The sequence below is a fragment of the Eleutherodactylus coqui genome, chromosome 2 (genome assembly GCF_035609145.1).
Source record: "Eleutherodactylus coqui strain aEleCoq1 chromosome 2, aEleCoq1.hap1, whole genome shotgun sequence".
In the NCBI taxonomy this organism is placed as follows: domain Eukaryota; kingdom Metazoa; phylum Chordata; class Amphibia; order Anura; family Eleutherodactylidae; genus Eleutherodactylus; species Eleutherodactylus coqui.
In genome coordinates, this window is record NC_089838.1 from 251,958,471 (window position 1) to 251,984,728 (window position 26,258).

Sequence of the window (26,258 nt, forward strand, 5' to 3'; positions counted from 1 at the left end):
CTTTCCCGAAAACCCTGTCATCCCCCCCATAGTTTTACCATAGTGGACATCTAGCGAGATGCATGGCGTTCAAGTCCCGTGCTTAATTAGCATTTTCTTGTCCATTCACATTAGTGGAAAAATACGCTGCACCCTGAAAGCCCTCGTTCGGCATAAGTCCTCTGGATGCCTTCCATTGCCTACATAGAGGCGTCTGTAAACTTTTTGCAGTGTTGGTCGCTGTTAAAATGCCTCCCCCCTGCCTTTCTTTTTCCAGCTCCCATTGGAATCTATGGGAGTCGCTGCCATATATTTGTCAAAAGATAGTTCTAGTTCTATCTTTTTACCCACCGTATAATCACCGAGCCCGTATTTCGGTCGTGTTAAGTTGCAACGTTTTTATACGCCGTCTATTTGTCTGTGTGAGCGGATGCATTGGAAATTGAGGTAGTGTATATTGGTCCGTCGTAATAATGAGTCGTATATGCACTCATGTTCACTAAATAGGTCAGATCTGTCCCACACCTAAGTGCACCAGCACTTCAACCCCCCCCCCGCATCTCTCAAGTATCAGTAAATGCAGCCTTTTATGCGATTTTTCCGTTTATTTATGGTTTAGAAAAAATATTTAGAATACGTATAATGGTTCAAATTAGACAGTTCTGAATTGTGTGGCCCGTACTTGTTACATATCCTAAAATCCCTTTCCGCCATGCGTCTCCTCACAGCACAAAACTTGACTCCAGACTGACTATAAGGATAGGTCATCACAGTGTGGAATCGGTGGGGGTTTTCAGCAGCAAAAAATCTGCATCAAATTCTACACTGTTGGTGCAAATTTTTAAGACTTCACCCCTTCTAAGTCAAAGGGTGTAATCCGCTGCTGATCAGTGTCAAAATCTGCACTGAGTGAACCTACCCCAAGAGAGGATATTACAGAAGAACAATGACTGGCACTGGCCTTCTCCACCAACCATCAATTGGATGAATGGCAGCAAGATGCAGAGCAAAGTTACTCGATTCTACATTTTAAAGGGAACGCTTGTTTTACTAAACCCTTGTATGCTCCATGAAATAATTGAGAACTCTCGGAAGGATCCCCAAGAACTGTTGTGTCTTCCTCTATTATTCCTCTTAGAAATGCATGAATACATTGACAACTGGAAAGGATTATAAAGCTGCTGAGATGCAGACAAATCCAATTCCATTAGAGATGCTGACGGCACCTGCAGGAACGTTCCCTTCTGTAGTAGTAGAACGGCTCCAGTTCATTGAAGGGATTGTCTGGAACTTTGGGCTTTTTTCCTATTGATGACCTATCCTTAGGATAGCAGAAAAATGTTAGGTGCAGTAATAAAAATGCTTTTATTCTTCCATAAAGCAACATATAAAACCAACAGGTCTCTGTCAAGCATAAAACCAACATCAAAATGTAGGTTATCATACATATTTGTACTCCAAGTACAGGGATACGGTGAGACAACATTTATGGGAGGACTTGCTGGCACCTAGGGAGAAACATCGGGCATCAGATTGTAAGCCATTTGCACCACACAGTGGTAGGAGTTTGTTAATCCACAGATGTCATATAGACGGAGTCCCAATTTGAAAGATCAACTGGTCAAATCGAATATAGACCCTGGACCTAGACTAACAGTGTTACTTGCAAAGTGGGTAATTTTCCTTGTCTCAATTACTATTGCTGCAACAACTTAGTGAAAAGGGACGGGTTCACACATCATACACGGTAAGAACATGCAGAATACAACATGCATGTGTACCTTTGTTCCTTATATAGGATTACGTACCCTTGTGGGCCAATTCATGTAGGAGAAACGACTTACACTACCGTTCAAAAGTTTGGGGTCACCCAAACAATTTTGTGTTTTCCATGAAAAGTCACACTTATTCACCACCATGCGTTGTGAAATGAATAGAAAATAGAGTCAAGACATTGACAAGGTTAGAAATAATGATTTGTATTTGAAATAACATTGTTTTTACATCAAACTTTGCTTTCGTCAAAGAATCCTCCTTTTGCAGCAATTACAGCATTGCACACCTTTGACATTCTAGCTGTTAATTTGTTGAGGTAAGCTTGTGAAATTGCACCCCACGCTTCTAGAAGCATCTCCCACAAGTTGGATTGGTTGGATGGGCACTTCTGGCGTACCATACGGTCAAGCTGCTCCCACAACAGCTCAATGGGGTTCAGATCTGGTGACTGCGCTGGCCACTCCATTACCGATAGAATACCAGCTGCCTGCTTCTGCTGTAAATAGTTCTTGCACAATTTGGAGGTGTGTTTAGGGTCATTGTCCTGTTGTAGGATGAAATTGGTTCCAATCAAGCGCTGTCCACTGGGTATGGCATGGCGTTGCAAAATGGAGTGATAGCCTTCCTTATTCAGAATCCCTTTTACCCTGTACAAATCTCCCACCTTACCAGCACCAAAGCAACCCCAGACCATCACATTACCTCCACCATGCTTAACAGATGGCGTCAGGCATTCTTCCAGCATCTTTTCATTTGTTCTGCGTCTCACAAACGTTCTTGTTTGTGATCCAAACACCTCAAACTTGGATTCATCCGTCCACAACACTTTTTTCCAGTCTTCCTCTGTCCAATGTCTGTGTTCTTTTGCCCATCTTAATCTTTCTTTTATTGGCCAGTCTCAGATATGGCTTTTTCTTTGCCACTCTGCCCTGAAGCCCAAAATCCCGCAGCCGCCTCTTCACTGTAGATGTTGACACTGGTGTTTTGCGGGTACTATTTAATGAAGATGCCAGTTGGGTACCTGTGAGGCGTCTGTTTCTCAAACTAGAGACTCTAATGTGCTTATCTTCTTGCTTAGTTGTGCAACGCGGCCTCCCACTTCTTTTTCTACTCTGGTTAGAGCCTGTTTGTGCTGTCCTCTGAAGGGAGTAGTACACACCGTTGTAGGAAATCTTCAATTTCTTAGCAATTTCTCGCATGGAATAGCCTTCATTTCTAAGAACAAGAATAGACTGTCGAGTTTCAGATGAAAGTTCTCTTTTTCTGGCCATTTTGAGCGTTTAATTGACCCCACAATTGTGATGCTCCAGAAACTCAATCTGCTCACAGGAAGATCAGTTTTGTAGCTTCTGTAACGAGCTAGACTGTTTTCAGATGTGTGAACATGATTGCACAAGGGTTTTCTAATCATCAATTAGCCTTCTGAGCCAATGAGCAAACACATTGTACCATTAGAACACTGGAGTGATAGTTGCTGGAAATGGGCCTCTATTCACCTTTGTAGATTTTGCACAAAAAACCAGGCATTTGCAGCTAGAATAGTCATTTACCACATTAGCAATGCATAGAGTGCATTTGTTTAAAGTTAGGACTAGTTTAAAGTTATCTTCATTGAAAAGTACAGTGCTTTTCCTTCAAAAATAAGGACATTTCAATGTGACCCCAAACTTTTCAACGGTAGTGTATGTTCTTTCCCATTTGGTGGAGCATAAGAGCACTTTACAGATAAAGTCCATGGATTTACCAGTTCTGAGACTTCATTGAGAAAGAGCACTATAAGCCTATTGCGTTTTAGGGTCATCGATCATGGGCCAGACCCTAGGAGGGTCAAGTTAAATGGCTCAAAAAGATGGAACTCAAATGTATTCCTACTCTTTACAGCATGTTCCCTAAAGGGATTAACATGTTCTTCTAATGATCCTGACGGATACATTGGGGCTGCTCTATGTATGAATAATGTTGGCCTTGGTTGGGTGACTGTAGATCCCAAGGAGAGAACCAGATCCCTCCCCACTGTGTGGATGGGAATTGTATGCCGACAAGCAGAGATTTCGGTGTGACTATATACTCCATCTTGGTGATTTATCTCAAGGCACTGGATTGACTGGAGGCTATGTGAGGTCTGCTCTATATATGAAGAATAAACAAATGTTTTTGAGGTCAGTATTTTGGTGTTCTTGTTCATACCACATAGATTATGGCTGGAGAAACGGTTACCATGTAGTGGGGGGACCCCTGGGGTGTTCTCCTGGTCCCAGCACCAATTTGTGCATGGTTGATTCTGCTATATAATGGTGGACATCCTTGCACAAATTCTCCTCCTCAGACATACGACAATCTGGCTGCCATTTGTATGAAAGTTAACACTGTGAAGGAATGCAGTTTGATCCCTACATTTTGGTACTGTTACAACACATTAGCCCTCTATAACAGTGTTCACTCGGATAGTGTTTTTCAGTGGGAGTTTCTCAGATTTTCTGTAGTAGTTCGGCACCCCTGGAGGAGGATCACCAAGTTGCTTAGTAGCAGTGACGCTTCAGTAGTAGTCATGGCGCGCAAAACGGGCTGCCGGGTCATGTGAGCCAAGCCAACAATATAAATGGCAGATGTCGGCTACAACAGACAGGATCGAAGAGATCTTCAATCCTGGCTGATTACGGCAGCATTTAGAACAGCCCAACATAGGGAGGGGGCTCCAGAATGACCCGTTGTGATTGTGGGATGCCATTCGGTTACCATGCATTTCATTGCATTTAGCCCTGCGCTGCAGTATAAATGTACATGTGATCAGATCATTACCAGTTCAATTACTCTTTGGATACTTAAAAATTTAATAAGTACTTTTTATTAAAAAAAATTTTTTAAAGAAAAATACTTTAAAAGCTTCCCTTTTCACAGTCATTACATCAACAAAAGTGAAAAATAAAGAAAATTGGCATTTCTGTATCTAAAATGCCCAAATAATTCAAATATCACATGGTGAACACTCAGAAAAAAAGGAAAAAAAATAAAGTTATGAAAATGTCAGAATTGCACTTTTTTTTGGTCTCATGAGGGAAAAAAATTAATCAAAAGGCAATCAAAAAGTTATGTACCAAAAAAAGGTACAAAAAGAAAACCAAAAGCTCTTCCCAAAAATAAAATAAGCCCTCACACTGGTCCACTGACAGATAAATAAAACATGGTAACAAAAGCAGTTTAAGGTATTTCTGTAAATGTATTTCCCGAATAGAACGTGTATTCAAACCAAAGCGTCGGTGTACATTCAAACTAAGGAGCGGTAATTAAAAAGGCAATTCTTTTCTTGCACACGGACAACAATAAAATAATAAAACTATCAAACAACCAGGTTAGATTTCTAGTTAAACCTCATAAATTGTTAATCACAATGACAGTCTGGTCAGCGCCTGTCACAGTAGGACTTGTGGCTTTAGTGCTGTCTAGAGATAAGAGCTAGTCACGCCATGGAGAGATAAACACCTGCCACTACAGAAAACCACTCACAAATAAATCACCAAATAGCAAAAACACAACAACTTCCACATTTGTATGAATAAGGACAATCCCCTAAAAATGGCATCATTAGGCGATGATCATGTAAGAGCATATGCAGTTACCCATCTGTACCTGAGCCAGACGGCCGTAAATCGTGGAGAGCTGTCCAGCAAGTATACAATGACATTGCGTACTCGCTGCGCGCCACCAATCGCCATGTATAATCTTGGCGTGTATGCGTGCATAATAGAGACCAAGATAGAACATGCTGAGATTTTTCTTTCACTAATTTTTAGCACAATTCATGTGAGAAGCAACATGGCCCTCTATGGGAGATTAGATTGGTACAGTGGAACCAACATCTTAGTGGAACTGAACATAAATCTCAACAATATGGTGGAAAAAACAAAAACCCACAACAGCTGCCAGGGTGATAAACTGGTCCTTCTGGGTTTCGGGGCTGGCACATCTGGTAAACAGCCGATTTCCACGCAGGAAGCCGTGTAGCCAACCAAGCCAGCTACTGAAGGGGAAATATACAGGGTGTCCCACTCACTGGGGGCCCAGAAAAATCAGCTATAACTAAGGCCTCATGTCCACGGGCAGGTGGGATTCCGAATGCGGGAGCCGACAGTGAAATCTCACCCTACGCGCAGCCACCTTGTCCAGGTGTTTTTTCTTGACTGCAGATGCATGCGGAAGAGCAGTGGAATTTTTTTTCTCCTCTAAACTCCTGTTCTCCGACGGAATTTGTGGCCCTTGCGCAATGTAAATTGTAGATGGGCCATGGATCAGATCCCATTGACTTCAATGGAAGCCATCTGTGCGGGAACTACACTGAAATGGAGCATGCCTCTATGTGATGTCCGCATTTAAAGATCCGCAAATCAAATCCGCATGCTTTAATTCACGTGCAGACACCTATGTTTCCCTGTGGGCGACTTGAACTGCGGATCGTCCATGGGTGCCCCTCACATGTAACAGGGCGAACCGTCAATAATGGCAACAGTACGTAACACCTTAGGTACAATAGTAGGGGCTTACCCACACGGGCATGTAATCAGGCCGGGTGCCGTCAGTGCATTGCACGGACAGCACATGATCCATAATGGCCCATGAGGCTGTTCACATGTTTGTTTCTTCATGGGCACTAGGAAAAAAATAAAACCGCTGCATGCCCTATTCTTGCCTGTTTTCATGGAAGAGAATAGGACATGCATGATCTGAGTAGATCAGACAGCGCATGAGCGAACGTGCATGTGCAGTCTGATGAGTGTTGCCCCCAAGTTTCTCAGGCACAACATGCACACGCCAGTGTGAACAAGCCCGTAGACTAATCTATAATGGCAATTCCTGTAGGAGTTCAACTGAACATGATTTTGGGTGGTTCCCGATTTTGGATTCATGTTGTGTAATGCACTAATTCAATGTGATCAGTCCGTTGGCCTCATCTCTGCCAGAGGTTTCACTGCAATTCACGGACTGTAAACTCAAATACAATCTGTCTGCAGTCACTAATGAAAGAGGCACGAAGCTGGCAGCACCACAATTAGAGCTACTAACTCCTCCGACATTTCATAAACTAGCAGATTTTAGCCCGGTAATTTGCAGAAGATCAATGCATATCAATTAAAGTAGCTGTCTTGTATTCACTTCCTCACAAAGACACCAAATTAATTATGCATATTATTGCCTATAGAGAGGTAGACGCAATTAAAATTGCATGCACATTCTTTTAAGGTTTTTTTTTCTTCTAGTTTACAACCATCAGATATAAAAACACACAAGAATAGAGGGCAAGGAATAGAAGCGCTCACCTGGGGTGACTGTCTCAAGGGTTGCGGCGTCTACTTTCCGAGCACTTGCTAAATGTTTCAGAGTGGAGCCAGCAAACAGCAGGTAGAACACAACATCGTCTTCCAGTTCACTCTGTTCGGTGAGGCTCACTGTAAGGACAGAGTCACCCTGAGAGGCCAAACAAAAAGCCAGTTAGTAATCCTATTCATCCTGATTCATGTACACAACATGGACAAATCAATCCTTCTCTGAAATGCGTGAGCTATAAAGAAGCCACTAGAGAAGCGATGGAAGCTTGAAGACCTTGTATGGGTGAGGGCTACTGTGAAGACAGTCTCCTCTTCTACCGTAAACATTTTAAAAACAAGTGTTTAAATATTTTTTTGGAATGAAAATCACCAGCAACACCGAGGTTCATAATGCAAGCGTATGCAGAGAAAAGAACCCGATAGCTTTTGTCGGTCATCGAGTTGGTCAAAAAGTTAGTTGTGAGTAGCAAGTCAGGAGGGGTAAACTTTCTCCTTAGGGAGAGAACCTAGAAGGTGTGAGGATACTTATAAGGTCATGCATGCTCTTCTGGGAAATGTATGCAAATAGAAAGAGGGAACAATGCCTCTACAGCGCCACCTACTAGAAGGCCCCTGTCTAAGGAGAAACTTTATCCCAAGTTATAGGTCTCTCAGCCAGCCAGCAACCTACTGCACAATGATGAGCAAAAACCCCCAAATTGTCTGCCTGCCTACAGTTATCTTTTCTTTCTGGAGAAGCCTCTCGCTTATATTCCCAGTCATTGTTACATGGTTTGCTAAAAAAGGTCAGACATTGACTTGCAGGAATGCTGCCTTCTAAGAGGTGGCGCTGTAGAGGCATTATTCCATCTTCCCATTTGTATGTATGTAGTAAAATAGAAGACAACCCCTATTCATATACTTTATTAGGGTCAGATGGACAGAATCTAGCCAAGTCCTCTGTTCGGGACCTCGTATTAGCAGGAGAGCTGCTCTTTACCAACGGCTCCCCTACTGGTAGACCCAAGATGTCCTTGTCTTACAAAGATGGCTATTCATCTGAATGGCAGTCAAACACTGTATTTGCCAAGACTAGCTGGCCACAGCTTTCCCCTGCATGCCAGAGGTGTCAGATGCAGGAGCCGTATTCTGAAAGAGGCCATCTCTGATGGGACAACCCCTTTAAATGGATATAAAAGGTTTATAATTTGGTGCTTTAAACTCATTAAGCAATGATGAAATTAAAAGTAATAACATTTACTCACATAGTACTTCACGACAGACATTTGTTACTGCGATTAGTGCTGTGCTTTCAGCACCGCGTTAATCGTAGTATAACGCTCCCATTGCTTTCAATAGGACCACTCAGACAGCCGCTCGATCGCAGCTCTTTTCAGCACCACGGTTTTCGAGCGGTGTCGGTTCTATTTTTGAGGGTTTACCACGTCTGTGTGAGGGAGGCTTAAGACAGCCAACAGGCAGGAATACCTTTTCTGCTTGTCAGAGAAGGAGTAGAGCCTCTACAGAAGGGGGTAAGGAAGAACTATACTGTCAGCTGCCAGAGGGGGGAGGAGACTTACCGTATTCAGTCCAGTGCCTACCCATGCAGCACAGATAAGCAGCAGCATCAAGGGAACACATGGCAGCAAAAAATAATGGAAAATATATTTGTTAATGCTAGAAACACTGCAAATGCCTTTTAGAATTTTTGGTATAAAAATGCTTCATGGAATAACACTAAGGAGTTATCCAACCTTTTAAAATGGTCTATCTTTAAGATAGGTCACCAATTTCTGATCGGTGGGAAAATCGCAGCTTGTGACTGCCGCCAAACAGCTGATTGAAGGGGCCGAGGCACGTCTGCAAGCACCGCAGCCCCTTCAGTGCTTACATCTGAGCATGATGATGTGTTATTTATAACAGCCACTACAGGCTTGTCCCATTGTTTCGTGAGGTTGCTAACTGGATCCTAGAGAACATATGGTGTTGTCCGATGAGTCACAGTACCAACTGTTTCTAGCTGATGGTAGGGTACATGTGTGGCACAGACCCTATGAAGCCATGGACTTCAGTTGTCAACAAGGCATTGTGCTGGCTGGTGGTTCCATACTGCTGTGGGGTGTGTTCTCATGGCATGGGTTGGGTCTACCGCTCCACCTAAACACATCATTGTCCGATGCCTGCTGTGTTTCACTGTTTGGTGACCATTTGCGGCCCGTCGTGAACTTCATGTACCACAAAATGATGGATATTCCAGAAGGATAATGTACTGTTCTTCATGTCATTTCTTAACCCTTTAGTGACGAAGACAAAAAATTGTCATTTTTTCACATTTTCAACTGTAATATCTCAAATATGTGCAAACATACTGTACACATTTTTGATAGGATATACATTTCCATCTGTTTACTTTATTCTGGAAGCACATTTGAAAAAAACTTTCGTTTTTTTAACCATTTAGATGAAGTACAAATTTAACATTACTTTTCATCATTTTAAGGAACACTGTTTTCGTACACCAAGCCAAGTTTGCAAAGGCTCATGGGTGTCAGAATGATAGATACTCCCACAAATGACCCCATTTTAAGAACTACACCTCTTAATATATTCACTGAGTGGTGTCAGGAGTATTTTGACCCCACAGTTTCTTTTCAGGCGTTAAGGCAATCTAGAGGAGTAAAAATAAAATTTCATATTATTGCAAATATATCATTTCTATAGTGCACATGAAAATGAGGATTTACACCCTAAAATGCATACCCCTGTTTGTCCGCTGTTCAAAAAACTGCACATTGTGGCCTTAATATTATGTCTGTATGCACAACGAGGCCCAAACAGAAAGGAGCAGCCGATGGCTTTTAGGACATTTTGCTTGAAGGTGATTTAGGCCCCATTGCTCACTTGTAGAGCCCTTGAGCGGCCAAAACAATGGAGGACCCCACAAATAACCCCATTTTGAAAAATAGACCCCTCAACGCATTCATCTAGGGGTGTACTGCGTATTTTGACCCCACAGTATTTGAATGAATCTAAGCAAAGCAGAAGGAAAAAAATTACGATTTTCATTTTTTTGGCAATTGCATCAATTTAAAAACAGGTTTTTTTGTACAGTGTAAATAGAAATTCAGAAGTTCACCCCAAAATTGATACCCCCATTTGTCCAGTGTTCAGAAACATTCCCGCCTACTTATAGGACACATGGTTAGGCCTATAATGGAGGAAACACCCGTTGGATTGCAGGGCACAACTGAATAAATTCCAGGCCCCATTGCTCACTTGTACGGAATGAAAAAATTGACACCTTAAAAATATCCCCCCCACCCCCCACCACCATTTTTGGCATTCCCTAAATCTTAGATAAAAGTAATAATGTGAACTGTGTGGTATTTCCGAAGAGAGGGGTAATTACAGAGGCTGGTTGGGATGGGCACATGAGGCAATAAAACCATGTATCCCCCCTCCTCTCATGCTTTTTGTGGGGTATTTCTTGATCGGCAGTGATGGGGTGTAAAAAGTGGCGCTCTGAGTCTCCGTAAGCTTGCGGAGGTGCGGCGGTCTCACATGGCCATGTAATGTACTGTGCATAACTGTGTACTCACACAGGCGGTCATGCGCAGTACATTTTTTTTGTTTACATTTCCCGCACTGTCGCTGTACACAATGTAGTTGCGTATGGGCTGCGGGTATATTATTGACCATGGAGCACAATGGGCTCTATGTCACGGATATCCGCAGTAAAATAGAACATGCTGCGTTCCATTTTCTGCAAGTGGATTACACAATTCCGACCCACTAATGTGAGCGGACTTCTGTAATCCAATGCGATTGATCCGCGTATTACTGCGGATCAGACACATAATTCCTATTCGGTCGTGTGAGACCGGCCCAAGGTAGATTGCTACCTTTTAATCACGTGACCGGGGACCACAGAACGAGGTCACTACTCCAGGCGACCATTGATCGCAAGGAGCATTAAGATTTTACATTCCCTGAGTTCGAGTTCCCCCTCTCCTGCGCACGTGTCCGGTGTTTTGACGGCGGTCGCATGTGCAGAATCCGGGAAAGTTCACAGAGGAGGATCGCATTGGGGTTCAAATACGGAGGCCTCTGATGTGATTGGTGAGAGGAGATGAAACTTTTTACCGGTGAGGGGAGATGAAGCTTCACCTTTTTTTACTTTTACGTGATCGCCATTATCCATTGGATAACGGCGAACACGTAATCAGGAACCGCTCACCGCGGCTCCCGTGAAATCTACAGGCTCTCGGCTAAGTTTTGTAGCCAGGAGCAGGGAGATTTTAAATTACCCTGGCAATTCACGGCTTTGCGCATGCGTCTGCCATTTTGGCGACGGGCACGTGCGCAAAAGCTGGGGTAAAGTCCACAGATAAATCCGGGGGCCTTAGGTACGTCATTTCATCCTCCCTCATGGATATGATCCGTGAGGGGAGATGAAACGCAAGCTTTTACACCTTTTTTTTCCCACTTTAAATGATCGCTGTTATCCATTGGCCAGAGAGAGATAATAGGAACAGCACGCTGTGTTCTGCACGGGAGTTGGAGATTACATTGTATTCTGCCAACAGCCCATGCGAGAATAATGGAGCTATGTGCAGAGCTCAGACCACATGTTGTGCTCTGCAGGCAGCTTCCGGATGCTCTTTTACACCAAATTAAGCTAATAAAGTGTTAACGGGCATTGGTGTCTATTAACACTTTATGCAGGATGATCGCTAAAACGGTCAATCTTTCAATTGTTTGAAAGATTGTCTTTGCCTGTAAATGGGCCTTTAGTCTTGAAGAATGTCTTTCGAAACTCCAGCACTTTAGATGCATATTTTTGATAACTCCTGAAACCTGCAATATGCTTGCCATCAAAGTTAGCACTGTCTACAGAGTGAAACAATGCAGGATTCTGAGAGAAAGCAGCATAAGAGAAGGTAATGACCAGCACGATGAATTATAAGGAATAGCCTTTCTACAATCAGAATGCAGCAAGCCAATACCTCCTCTTTGTGGTACAAATCAGTTGGAAATAGCGGCACCCAATCACAAGTTCTACAATCCATATTTGCAGTCCAGGATGACATGGCGTGCGGTGTAATATATGCTGTAGTTTCAGAGATTAGCAATGGTAGGCTAGCACAGACAGCGCTTCATCTCTGAAAGTGGCCCTGACAAATCCTGACTCCAGCAGAGATTATGTGGATAAAGGGACCTGCCAATCAGCGGGACAATATTACATCAAGGCTTTTAAAAAAAAACGAAAAAAGGAAACAGGATTAAAGTTTAAATATCGCAATTAATTCAGGCTTTCAGTAACATCAATGCTGGAGGGAAACAGACCTACATATCAAGTACTCCAATGTAATGTGTGGAGAAAAGTTTAAAGGCTCTGCAGAAGGATCTGTGGAAATAACTGGCCCAATGAGAAAGGGATCACTTTCGGATGCGTCCAATAGCGAGATGACCGACATCAGGATTTGAAAGGTTACAATTGAAGAGCCTCTGACATCTCGGACGACCCTTATAATCTAAAGTAAGAAATACTGGAAAGGACAGTTCAAAAGGGTCATCTGAATGCTTCTATATCTTCCTGTTCCCCAGCTGTGTGCAGCAGGTGGATGTATAAAGTGTATTAAGGCCCATTTAGACCCAACGATTCTGGCTGGAAATTTGCTCAAAGCTGTTTTTTGAGCGATAACCGTTGCCTTTAAATGCGGACATTGTGCAGTTTTCATGCACAGGTCGTTCGTCGCTCAATTTAAGATGAACTCTCATCGGTGGTGCAGGCTGTTATCGCAGTCGGTAGCGCTGATAAGACTCTTACAGCCCGTGCCCCACTGGTAGTTTACAGGGGGACGCGTGCTGTAATCGCGGAAAACAATACAGCCGTTTGCTTGTGCAGAACAGCTGTATTGTTCGCCAAGCGATAGCAATCCGCCTGCATAGCTCTTCAGTAGCCACTTAGCTACTATTGACTATGCAAAGATGATCGCTCAAAACTGTCACTTAAACTGTCGTGATCTGTCAGTGTAAATGGGGTTGTAGACCTCTCCATTATGTGCGCACACTTAGTAGTAGGGCCGGGCGATTAAGCAAATTAATTCACCATTTCAAAACCTTACGATTCCGAAGCTCTCGAGTCCCGCTCAACTTGCCTTCCTGGAAGGGAGTTGATCACGATCCGAAACTGGGTGACGTGAACGCCGCAGCTATTCACTAGCTGAAAGGAGCTGGTAATTGGCTGAAGCGATCAAATGGTCCTGAACACCAGGAAGTGAAGCTCAATAGGAACCAGAGAGCAGACAGCAGCGGGGGTGCGTAAAAGGGTGAGTAAGAGCGGTGTTATTTGAAGAGGCTTATAAGTATGTCCCCAGATAACCCTTTAAAAATGCTGTTTTTGCAATTCTGAATTTAATTCCCATCATGGAGAAAAGTTTTCAGATTCGTTATACTTTCATAGAAACATTTTGCCACTTGCCAATTTCAAGGGTCCTCTTACATGGGACAACTGTCAAGCACTTAAAGGGGTTGTCCCGCGCCAAAACGTTTTTTTTTTTTATTCAATAGGCCCCCCGTTCGGCGCGAGACAAACCCAATGCATGTGTTAAAAAAAAAAAAACATTTAGTACTTACCCGAATCCCCGCGCTGCGGCGACTTCTTCCTTACCTTAGCAAGATGGCCGCGGGGATCTTCACCCACGATGCACCGCAGGTCTTCTCCCATGGTGCACCGTGGGCTCTGTGCGGTCCATTGCAGATTCCAGCCTCCTGATTGGCTGGAATCGGCACACGTGACGGGGCGGAGCTACGAGGACCAGCTCTCCGGCACGAGCGGCCCCATTCACCAGGGAGAAGACCGGACAGCGCAAGCGCGTCTAATCGGGCGATTAGACGCTGAAATTAGACGGCACCATGGAGACGAGGACGCTAGCAACGGAACAGGTAACTGAATAACTTCTGTATGGCTCATAATTAATGCACAATGTACATTACAAAGTGCATTAATATGGCCATACAGAAGTGTATAACCCCACTTGCTTTCGCGGGACAATCCCTTTAAGCACCGGACCGTTGTTCCAGTGATGATCACTCCTGTGCCTTCACAAAGTAGTGATAACCGATCAGTGAAAGCAAGTGAAGTGGGATAGAAACCGTTCCGGGCTGGCCACGTTCACCGATTTAAAACATGCAGTCTTGTTCAGATTCCTGCGATCCAGTGATAAACTGAATGTAAAAGAGCCCATAGCAGAGAGCTTGCTTAGCAAATAAACAAGAAAAAGAGATTAAAACTAATAAAAGAAAAAAAAAAAATTTAATTTAGACTTTAATCTTCGCTCAAATCACCCAGTCCTACCTAGTAGCCCACTCTATGTAGTGAACAGCACCCTTTCCACGGTACTATTCTTTCACTGCCTGGTGCCCTATTCTTCAGCCATTACACAGCTGGTTTGCAGACGCACAGTGTCCTTTCTACTATTCATTCATTACATCACGTTACAAGGTCGCCCCCAATATAACAGATTCCCCTTCAGGGATCCCAGTCAGTCTTTCTGGGTAAAGCCCAAAAAAATGGAAGTGGTTTTTGTATGATACCCATGTTCTTTATTTTACTCATTTTCCTCTTTGGCAGTATTTACTAAAATACCAGAAAAAAAGTTTAATACTCCGAGCGTGCCATTTGCGTAAAAAAAAAAAAAAAAAAAAGATACAAATAAAAAATATGCCATGGATTAAAAAAACGGTACTAAAAAGTATGCTGTTTGTAGGGAGTCTTGTATTTTACTACTGATCTAGAGTAACTATCCAGATGCAGCTTTTTATTTTGGCAGGAAAATCAGCACTGCGTCGAAACACCAAAAAGTGGCGTCTTGGGGTTTTTTTTGGCAAAAAAGTAATACATCAAATAAAACAGGATTGATCATCTAAAAATCCTCTGATCAAATTTCCTGATCTGTGCAAGGGAGAGAAGAATTAAAAAAAAAACAAACAAACAAAAAAAAAAAAAAAGGCTATGAAGGTGTGCATCAGATGATTACAAGGAATGTCTAGCTCACACCAACTAGTCTGCAAGTGCCACTACTAACCAATAGTCATGGAAGAATCACACCGTAGCCTGCGATTCGTTGAGTGGCCACATACACAACGCATGGCATGCAACGGCCTACCATTTATTCCTCCCTGGCCATTGGAATCGGAGTATTCATTTTTTATTCATACCACACTATTAGCTTTGGGGTTTAATCTTGCAGATCGGTTTCATGACCGATGCACTTTATGGCAATGCAGCGAATAAAATGGGGTGAATATAATGACTGCAGAAGCCTAATAACCCCTTACCCCCTCCAGCTTACTTCATGACATGATGGGCATTGCCGTAGTGAGAACAGTGCCCGTCTCATGCTCCGACCTCACGCAGGACTGCAGTATATTTTTACACACACTCCTCTAATCCCCACACCATCTGGTATCTCTCAACAAGCTCTTTTGTGAGCATCTAGTTAACAGTGAACAAGGCAGGCGAAAAATACTTTATGGAAAATGTTGACGCCCTAAACAAAAAGTGCTTATCCTGCTTGTACATTGAACATACCTAAAACTCATATCACGCCGGAATGATCCTCAACTTACAGACACCATGGATTTTAATTTTTTTTAGCAATGTATGCCTGAAGTTTCAGATGAAGTGGAAAGTCTAAACAGCTGCCATGTCAAACTGCATAGAGATGATGAGAATATGCCAAGAATCTGAACCCTGTGGACAAAGGCTATAACACACAACTTCTTTTGACCAGATCCTTGTCTACTGCAACCCAACAGTAACATGCCATAATGAATCTATTCTGCAAAAAGAGCTTAAACAATGATCTTTTGACTGTATAGTGCAATACCGTGTTTCTCTGAAAATAAGACAGGGTCTTATAGTAATGTTTTCCCCAAAAGAGGCGCAAGGTCGTATTTTACTTACCCAGCAGGCTCGGTCCAGGTCCTCCCAGCTGCTTTTCAGACAACGGTGCCATTCCGCAGTCCTCGGCCACCCAGACAGGATCACTTCCTGGTTATGGGATTCATAAGTCCCGCCTCCACGAAGTGATGACTGTGATTGGTGGTTCTTCAAGCGCTGCACTGATTTGGCTGGCACTTAAAGAACCATTCATAAATTCCACCTCCACGAAGCGATGGCTGTGATTGGCTCTTCAAGCGCTGATTAGCCAATCAGTGCAGAGCTTGAGAAACTAATCACAGCCATCGTGGAGGCGGGATTTATGTATCCCGTAACTAGGAAGTGATCCTGTGTGGGCAGCTAAGCACTGCGGGAACCACATTGGGGTTCTGGAGAGCACCGGGAAGGACCTGGACCAAGCCTGCTGGGTAATGTATTCCTATTGCCTTTTTTTTAATGAAATATAACTAGGGCGTATTTTCGGGGGATGGCTTATATTTCAAGCATCCCTGAAAAGCCTAAAAATCAGGCTAGGTCTTATTTTCAGGGTAGGTCTTACCTTCCAGGAAACACAGTAGTAAATAATTCACAAATGTGACAAGACGTAGCCGGGAATGAATGAGAGGTGTAAAATTGGATACAGTGAACATACAGAGACTGCCTTAGTTAATCTGATTTCCCATTAAGCTGCCCTGATGTTTCACTAGCTAGCTTCCTTGGCAGCTGCCATCTCATCTGGTTAGTCTCAACTATTTATATACCTCTGAATGACTTCACCTTTCCTGATATCAAGACTGAGCTCTTAGCACTTGAGATCAGCAGTTGAACTGGGTCAACAGTACAAGGAAAGGTCAAAGTCACTACGTGCGGTATGGAGATGTAGTGCTCCTTTCACTAACCGATAAGGACGAAGATGCTGCCCAGACAGATAAGTTGGGCCTATTTTTGTGCTGGTAGAACAGTGGTAAAAAGGACTTCCTGGGTCAGGAAGGGTATTGTTTCTCATTAGGGAGAGCACCTAGGTGTGGAGAGACTTATATGGCCATGCATGCTTCTCTGGGAAATGTATGCAAATGAGAAGACGAAATAATACCTCTACAGCACCACCTATTGGAAGCCAGCATTCCTACAAGTCAATGTCAGACCTTTTAAAAACAAGCCTTATAACAATAACTGGGAATATAAACCAAAGCCAGAGTCTCTCCACATGAAGATAGAACAGTTACAAGGGGGAAAAAAAGGAAAGACTGGTTTGTCTGGAAAAAAAAAAAACCTGGTGTGAAAAGCCTTAGAAACTACCAAATCCCCGGTATATATCACAGACTCAAACAGATACCGCCATCTGACCTTAAAAACAACCGCTCTAAAATCTGAACCTATCAGTTAGCACAATAGCAAATATTATAGCGGTCATAAAACAGTTAAGCAGTCAAGTCTCAACGCCAAAGATTAGCTTATCTTTTCCATTCTTGCTATCAAAAAGGAGGAGGAATGTGGTTGCACTTAAAAAGTTCAGCTGAACAGTAGCTGGAAGGAAGCCATACTTCTGCCGCCTTCTAAAATTTCTAAAATAAACATACACACACACACATATATAACGAGAGACGGAGAGATAATACACTGTCAAAAAAAATACAGCACCTAGTAGGGGAGGGAGGAGGAGTTTTACTGCAAAACTCAGCATGCAGTTACATCGCAGATATGTAACCGATTCGAGTTGTGTCCTGATTATAAAGGCTCTCGGAGGCTCCTTATGTGTAGTGGCCTCTACTTCCACTTGTGTGGAGCTTGTTGACCACTGGACGCCTCTACAATGCAATCGAAGAGATTCAGCCCCAGTTAACAGAGTTTGAGAGGGGCGCATTATTGGAATGTCAGAAGCTGGATGGTCGTATCGATGGACTGCTCACCACCCGGGCCGTTCTGACCAGACTGCCAGGAGGTGTTGGGACCAGTAGATTGTGAGGGCACGTACACAATGTACCGGCCTCAGGATACCCTCAGCAGGCCACCAGTAGAAAGATTCGACAAGCACGAGCAGCTCCAACTGTTGTGTTGTTCGCCATCTAGAGACTGGTGGCACCACTTACAGGCCCCTGTGTCTGTCAAAACCATAATGCTCAACCGCGCACAGCAAGGGTGTCACAGGAAAGAGTCCATAACATTTCCATACTCCTGTGGCCCGTTCGCCAGATTTATCGCCAACAGAACATATTTGGTACCATCTGGGGTGCCAGCTTCACAAGCCTACAATTTTGCACAATCTACAGCAAATGTAGAGTGCTATGCTGCAGGATACCATACAGAACCTGCATGCCTCCATGCCCGCCCCTATCACATCTTACATCCAAGCAAGAGGCAGTACAACAGGGTACTAGAGCCTCCATGCCCACCGGTATCACATCTTGTATCTAAGCAAGAGGCGGTACAACGGGGCCTCCATGCCCACAGGTATCACATCCTGTATCCAAGCAAGAGGCGGTACAACAGGGTACTAGAGCCTCCATTCCTGCCCATATCACATCTTACATCCAAGCAAAAGGCGGTACAACAGGGTACTAGAGCCTCCATTGCTGCCCATATCACATCTTGTATCCAAGCTAGAGGCGATACAACAAGCTACTAGAGCCTCCATGCCTGCCCGTATCACATCTTGTATCCAAGCTAGAGGCAGTACAACAGGGTACTAGAGCCTCCATGCCCACCTGTATCACATCTCGTATCCAAGCTGGAGGCGGTACAACAGGGTACTAGAGCCTCCATGCCATAGTTTAAAGGGGTTGTCTCGCGGCAGCAAGTGGGGTTATACACTTCTGTATGGCCATATTAATGCACTTTGTAATATACATCGTGCATTAAATATGAGCCATACAGAAGTTATTCACTTACCTGCTCCGTTGCTAGCGTCCCCGTCGCCATGGATCCGTCTAATTCTGATGTCTTCTGGCGTTTTTAGACGCGCTTGCACAGTCCGTGCTTCTGCCTGGTGGATGGGGCCGCTCGTGCCGGAGAGCTGGTCCCGCGTCGTCACGTCATTACGTGTGCCGATTCCAGCCAATCAGGAGGCTGGAATCGGCAATGGACCGCACAGAGCCCATGGTGCACCATGGGAGAAGACCCGCGGTGCACCATGGGAGAAAACCGCAGTGCATCCCTGGGAAAGGACCGGCGGCCATCTTAGGGAGAAGATTTTTATAACTTCATATTTCGTCAGATCGGTGAGTAGCAAGCGGTTTAAAAACCGCTTTAAATTGCTATTTTATGCCGGGGGGGGGGGTGACAGGGGGAATGGGGTAAGGTAAAATTTTGATGTTTGCCGCGAGACAACCCCTTTAATTCTATGCCTACAACTACTAGGTGCAGGATATTTATTTATCTACAATAAGTATTTAAAAACATAAATATGCACGAAAAGAGTGGTCTATATTCATGGATAAACAGTTAGTATTTTTGTTTCCGAAAGTTCTGTTTGGAAAACTGGAAACTGCTGTTTCTATTTGTACCATTTTGGTGTACATACTACTTTTTGATTCTTGGGCAAGTCAAAAAAAACCAAACACAACTCTAATGTTGTGTAGGATTTTTTCCCATACAACATTCACTATGCGATATAAATAATGCATTACTTTGATAAATTGGACTTTTATGGATACAGCAATGCAAATATGTTTATCATAAATATAGGAAAAGCTTTTTTTTTTTTTTTTTTTTTTTTAACTTTTAATACTTTCTTTTTTCAAATAAAACTTTTTTAAACTCATTTTTACACAAAACCAAAATCGGGGGATTTAAAAGTTGCTGTCAGGACTGTCACCAGGTTGTTTACAGCATTAAGAGCCGGCACAATCGTTGAGGGTAAGTGTCCACCACTAAGCTGTTCGAAGTGATGGCGGTGTTCGGGGCGAGCACCGCTGTCACTTTAGTCCAAACCAGGCACAGCACCGGAAATTATTATAGTGTATTGCAGCTCAATACCATTTCCTTCAGTGGGACTAAGCTGCTCTCAGGCCATGTGACTGATGCACATGACACCATATGCCTTGGTAGAGGCCGCAGCGCTGACTTGAGTGTTGCAGCCTCTTCCGTCAGCGGGAATCCCAAGCAGCAGACCCGTCAATTAACTATTGATTATGTATTCCAAGTGGATCAGTGTTGTACCAAAAAGCCCTTTAATCTAGGAGTCTATTCTCATGGTCATATCAAATACAAGTGTACTTTAAAAACAATGTGATTGTTCCCAGCAAGAGAGACCACGTGGTCTTGTAGAGGTGATACCTTTTAACCGTTTCCAATCCAATTTGTTTCCTGGTTTTCCTAGGGGGCTTACTCTTTTTCTGCTGTTATACAATGGCGCTAAAGCCAGTACTGCATCAGGTGACACATTGGATAGGCTCCGACAGCAGAGAGGCTGGCAATACACAGTAAGAGAACCCCGACGGACATCTTCTAACATTGGAGCTGTACAGCCTTAAATCATAATGTCTTTAGACGTCCGACAGTGGATTGGAAAGGGTTAATGGCTAACAAAAATACATGATGTTATAGTGAATAAAAATGTCCAGTTGGGGAAAAGGGCCAAAAACTGAAAGAGAAGGAAATCTCATCGCCATTACCTGTGGCTGAGCACTTTTCTGGTTATGGACATGACATAAGAGATATGAGAGTTATGATATTGAAGGGCAGTTTCAAGTCACAAAGCCACAGAAGAATTTGGGAATATAAATTTATAACAACGTTTGACACGTTCAATGGAGGAATAAATTATTCCTGAGGATTTATGTGTGAATGGCAGGTATAATGCATCTACAACATAGATAAGAGGCACACATGCAGTATAGGGGACTGTGGTTGAAGGACCTGCGAGGACGGGAGGTCTGGCTCTACTGAAGCTGGGAATTGGGTCGGGTTAGGAGCTTTGGGGGAGGGGTTTTCTATGATGCGATTGGTGGCGGATGCTTAGGGGCGGGGCTTGGATGAGGCGACAGCTTGGGCGGGAACCTACGTACCATAGTGACAGAAAAATGTGTGCAGAAGCGAAAATGAATGTATTGGAAATGAATCGGGTTTGTAAGGATGATTTATCAGCTATTGAATACTTGCGCAGCCACAAGATTCTACACAGGAAGGTAGAATGTATTCCTTGTCAACAGGAAGATTCACAAAGATTGAAGTAAACTTAGTGGTTATGTGTGGAGACGTCCCGGCTGCAGAAGCAAGCAGAACATTTTAAAAGATAGTTTGATGGAAGGAGCCAAAATTGCGCCCGCCAAATTCCTATATTTAGTGTTCTATTGGGCGACTGAAAGGCCTCAGCAAACAACAATGCAGCGTTTGGATATTGCGGCGCATACTGCAGTGGACTATTATCAATACTCAAGAGATATATGCTCCTGGAAGTTATTAGCGGAGCCTATTCAGCTTGGCGGTCCAGGAAAAGAAGTGCAAATTGACGAGTCTCTTCTAGTGAAAGCAAAGTATCATCGCGGCCGCAACTTGCAACATCGGGACCGATGGGTTTTTGGAGCCTATGATGTTGAGAATCGAAAAGGTTTCATCACTTTTGTCACAAAAAGAGATGCAGCGACTGTGCTGCCAATAATTCAGCGAGTCATCGCTCCAGAATCAATTATCATTTCTGACGAATGGGCAGCGCATCGAAACATCGCACAACCACCAAATAATGACTCTCCAACTGTCAATCACAGCAGACATGTTGTCGATCCGCTCATGGGCGCTCATACCAACAACATTGAAAATTATTGGAAACGAGCAAAGTCTGTTTTCAAGAGCATGACCGGAACACAAAGACATGATTCCCAGTTACCTGGATGGAATCATGTGGCGTGAAAGATATGCTGCAACATGTGATTTAGCATATTTTAATATGTTGACTCATATTTCTGAATACAAACCATGTTAGCTGCTGTCGTCGTATGTGATCTGTTAGCTACATACATTGCACTACCAATCCCATTAAGCCCGCCTCATCCTTTTCATCTCAAACACACATGTATTTGGCCTTAGCTGCACACAGCACAGCTTCAGCTCATTCATCTTGCTGGTTCCCGCCCCACCAATCACATCATACAAAAGCCCCATCCCCAAAGCTCCTAACCCAACCCAATTCCCAGCTTCACCAGAGCCCGCCACATGAGTGGCTCTCCATGTAGCTCAGAGTTAGTGATGCAATACTGACAACACATGGGTGCAATTTCATCTGTGATAAATCTATTTACCAATATCCGAGAAGGATGGAGCAAAGTCATTAGCGGCACTCACCGATCTTAAAAATAAAGGTCCTGTCTGACAAAATTGGGAAAAAAGTACAAGTGCAATCCATAGACAGCTGTTTGGCATAAAATACACTTCTTCAGACTATTACACCATTTCAGATACTATTAAATTTATACATAAACCATTTTGCCATCTTTCACCAATTTTAGGAAACTGTCTAATTTCCTGCAGTTTTCCATTAAATGAATGTGTCTGTTGGGTTTAGGTCGGAACTGTAACAGTTCAATGCACAGCAAAAGACGAAGCATTCTGCATGCCGGGACTCCATAGAGGAAACCAGCAGACCGGGGTAGTTTCCCAGAACATCAAGGATGCCCCCTTGGTGGTGCTTATCTGGGTCAGATGAAATGACCTGTTCAGCCATTGCTGAATGACACATTATACCATACTAAAACCCGTGCTGCGTCTCTTTTAGAGATGCCTCAATGAAAATTAACAGAAAAGCAGCCCCCACAGAATGGGAAACTATGAGATGAGCCGTGAATATAGAAAAGGGATCTGTATTGGAGAAATAAAGCATCAGGAATGATTGAGAAATAGGAGTTACATCATATACAGGTTTGTTACATAAACCTTTTATTATTGCATCAGGGCACCTACAGCAGAGCTCCGTGTAATAACAGGTTTACAGTCACAGGGGTTTAATATAAAGGGAACCGGTCACCGCGGGCGAGGAGAGCCTGGAGCGGCCCACCTCTGACTCAAGGGCTCTGCTCCTGGGTCAAACAGGCCAACTTCAAAGTGTGGTTATTCTGAAACACCGCAGCGTTCCAGAATATCACTTACGTGAGGGCACTAGGTAGACCCGTCCCATGGGTCCAACAGCATGAACCCCGTGACAGGTACCTTTCATAAGGGAATCTATCAACTCAAACATGCTGTCCAAACTGCAGGCATGAAGTTATAGATCAGGAGGGGCTGAGCAGATTAATATATAGTTTTATGGGGAAAGATTCAGTAGAACTTGTATATTATTCATTTAAACCTTTGCTCATTCTGAGCTGAACGGTCCAATGGGTGGTCCCATCAGTGATTGACAGCCATCTGCTACATACAGGGAAGGTTGTCCATCACCAATAGGACCGCCCATTTGACTGCTCAGCTCAGCTCCTCATGCTCTATAACATGCTGCCTGCAGTTTGGGGAAGGACATTAGACAGCAAGGGATTTGTGAGAAACGACCATTCAGGGCCTTTCTGAAGTGATAGGAAGAAATCGGTAGGGTCATATGTAAGTTCATGTGAATCAGGGAAGTGCAATCTATGGAAAGTTTATGGGTCATTGTTCAGTATACTCAGAGTTAGAAGTAGTAAAAGATGCTAAAATAAAATAAAAAAAACACTGATATGTCTGAAGCCCATCGCATTTAATGGCTGTGATTGGTTCATCAAGCGCTGCATTAATTGGCTGAGCTGTGGCGCTCAAGAACTAAAATCAGAGCCAGCGCTTCCTGGAGACGGGATTTATAAACACCCTAACCCAGAAGCGGTAACTGAAGACAGCAAACAAGTGTGCCGGAGCTTTGGGAGAGGAAGAAGCGCCTGTTAAGTAATGTATTGTTTTTTCGGTTGTGTGCCTAAATTGCCATAGATTGTGATATTGCCACGAGAAACCGCAGCGATAATCATACAGAAATTGTGGGAACACAGCTGCGATATCACAGCGATTTGCTTGCAGCGATATCCCTGTTGCCCATGTGAAAGAGGCCTAAAGCTAAGGGTTGCAGCTAGCAGCCACTGCTAGGACTTGCATTCTACCAATTGCTGGATTTAACTTGCAAGTCCAGATGCGGCCCTGCAATTAGTGCTAAATAGCAAGTGTTAGTAGTGCTCTGTAAAAGCTGCCTAAACTGAACAGTCTTCAGGTTGATACATTTCACCTATGAGTACACTGTAACAAACTAAGAATGGAGACAGACATGTTCTCCTGATAAAGTAGTCAGCTTTCAGAGAATTACGTAGACTGGATACAATTGTATCAATGTGAGTAGCGTCGGTTCTATAAGGGATATCAGCCTTTTCATCCACTAGAAGCCCAACGAAGAACTTGAAAATGGTAAGGATTTAGCATGCAAAGTAAATTAGGAAGCAGTGCAACTTCACATTATACAATAATCACCATTTAAAACACGGAGAACCCAACTGATCGGAACTGGCAACATCTCAGAATAATGCTGAAAATGGCTCCAAATACAGTCAATGTTTAATTTCTCAGGACTGCTGAAGCGCTGTGGAATAATTTGGCGCTATGCAAAGATTACTTTTATTAATAATAATAAGTGCTGATCACCTGAAATTTCAGCCAAACATTAGAAATGTGTTCAAAGGTCTCAGGTGACTTCAGAGTAAGAGGTCATGTATGTACATGAGTAGCAGCACTTGTTCTGACCATTATAGGATTTGAATCGTGCATTTTCACCACTCTTTTATTCCGCAGGGAGTATATGTAAAGCCCAATGTCCACATGCGGATTTTAATTAAAAGATCCGCAACTTCAGAAGCCCATGGGGATGCATCAGCATTCGCAGGGCAAATAAATGCATGCGGATGTGATTTTTTTTTCTCTCCCGGCGTGCATGTTGCATGTGCGGGAAGAAATCGCAGCATGCTCCATCTTCCTGCAGATCTCCCGCATGGACGGCTTCCATTGAAGTCAATGGAAGCTGTCCAGATCCGCGGCACACCTGCAGCTGTCATTGTGCTGTGCTGCGGATCTGCGTAAGTGTAGGAGAGTTAAAAAAAATAAAATAAAGCATGCGCGGCGCATGTTGCTGGCATGCCGAGCACATCCACCGGGCAGAAGAAAGAAGCCGCGACGGAGGGAAGACCTGCAGAGTCCGGACAGGCGAGTAGGACAACATTTTTGGCCTCATGAGACATGAGGCCTAATTCTCAGATTCCCTGAACACTGTTCCAGAGTGGGTCGAGACTTGTTAATATGTTGTCTCCCATAATATACTGCTCAGGAGAAAAAAGAAAGCAAGGATATAGAAACAGTAGAAGCATTGAGGACTTTATACAGCACTACTGAGCAGTGTTGCTGTGAATACAGAACTTGAGTGATAGAGAACACTAATAAAAGTCTACTAAGAAGCTGCTTTGTGTTCATCAGTGTACTTTTCTCTCTCTCTCTCTCTCTCTCTGGAGCTTCCTCCCAACCCCTTCCACCCCCATAGACCTCTATAGGTAGCAAAAGTAACCAAATCCCTCAGTGAACTGATAATTCCTCTTCATCTCCTAACAGGTGATTCCCTGTGACATCATCTGCCACAAACATTACTGGGACTATAGGGAGTTGCAGAACTGGATCTCAGCAACAAAGCAGGGGTGGGGTTCTTATTTTAATGCAATTTGTTATTTTAGTGCAGGCAGTGGTACAGAAAAGGGGTTGTCCGGTAACCAGACAACTCCTTTAATTCACAGCTCATATAGTAATAAATGTACTTACATATAATGGAGCTTGTGTTGGATTAAGCTTCATGACCCAGGACACAGTATCTAAGAACAAGGGAAAATACAGTAATTAACCAACTGTTGTAAATGTTGAAGCAGATATTAAAAACCATTTGTATTCACACATCCATCACATAGTCTTTCAGCGGATTGCCCCAAGTCCTGCTCTCAGCATCCTCACCAAACAGACGATTTTGCCAGGGGAAGCTGCAGGTTGCCTGACACATCCCCTGCTTCAGCCACTGCAGGGGAACTAATATCACCATGCGTAACTAAGCCTATACCAGGCTCTCGCCATATCCTGGCACTCTTGGACTATGCATTTAATAAAACAGCTACTGCTGTGCAATTCTCAAGGCGAATGCTGTGTTATGGGAGTTATAGCATGGAGTTATAGCATTCGTAAAGGAGTATATGGACGTACTCAAACACTTGATATGCATTAGATCGGAAGTTCCATAAATAATTCTATATAATCTCTGTGTAGTCTCAGAGAAAATGTTTTACACA

General features: G+C 43.5%; 1 protein-coding gene across 4 annotated transcripts in view; it reads right to left on the reverse strand.

Moving 5' to 3' along the window:
* The window catches only part of AKAP13 (A-kinase anchoring protein 13), a 189,155-nt gene that overhangs the window by 130,361 nt on the left and 32,536 nt on the right, over nt 1–26,258 (reverse strand). For all 4 annotated transcript variants that reach the window (XM_066592822.1, XM_066592824.1, XM_066592823.1 and 1 more), the window contains exons 2-3: nt 25,744–25,793; nt 7,068–7,215 (exon numbers count right to left, since the gene is read on the reverse strand). In XM_066592822.1, the coding sequence (XP_066448919.1) occupies nt 7,068–7,215; nt 25,744–25,776 (181 nt within the window). In that variant the 5' untranslated portion in view covers nt 25,777–25,793. The remainder of the gene's footprint in view (nt 1–7,067; nt 7,216–25,743; nt 25,794–26,258) is intronic.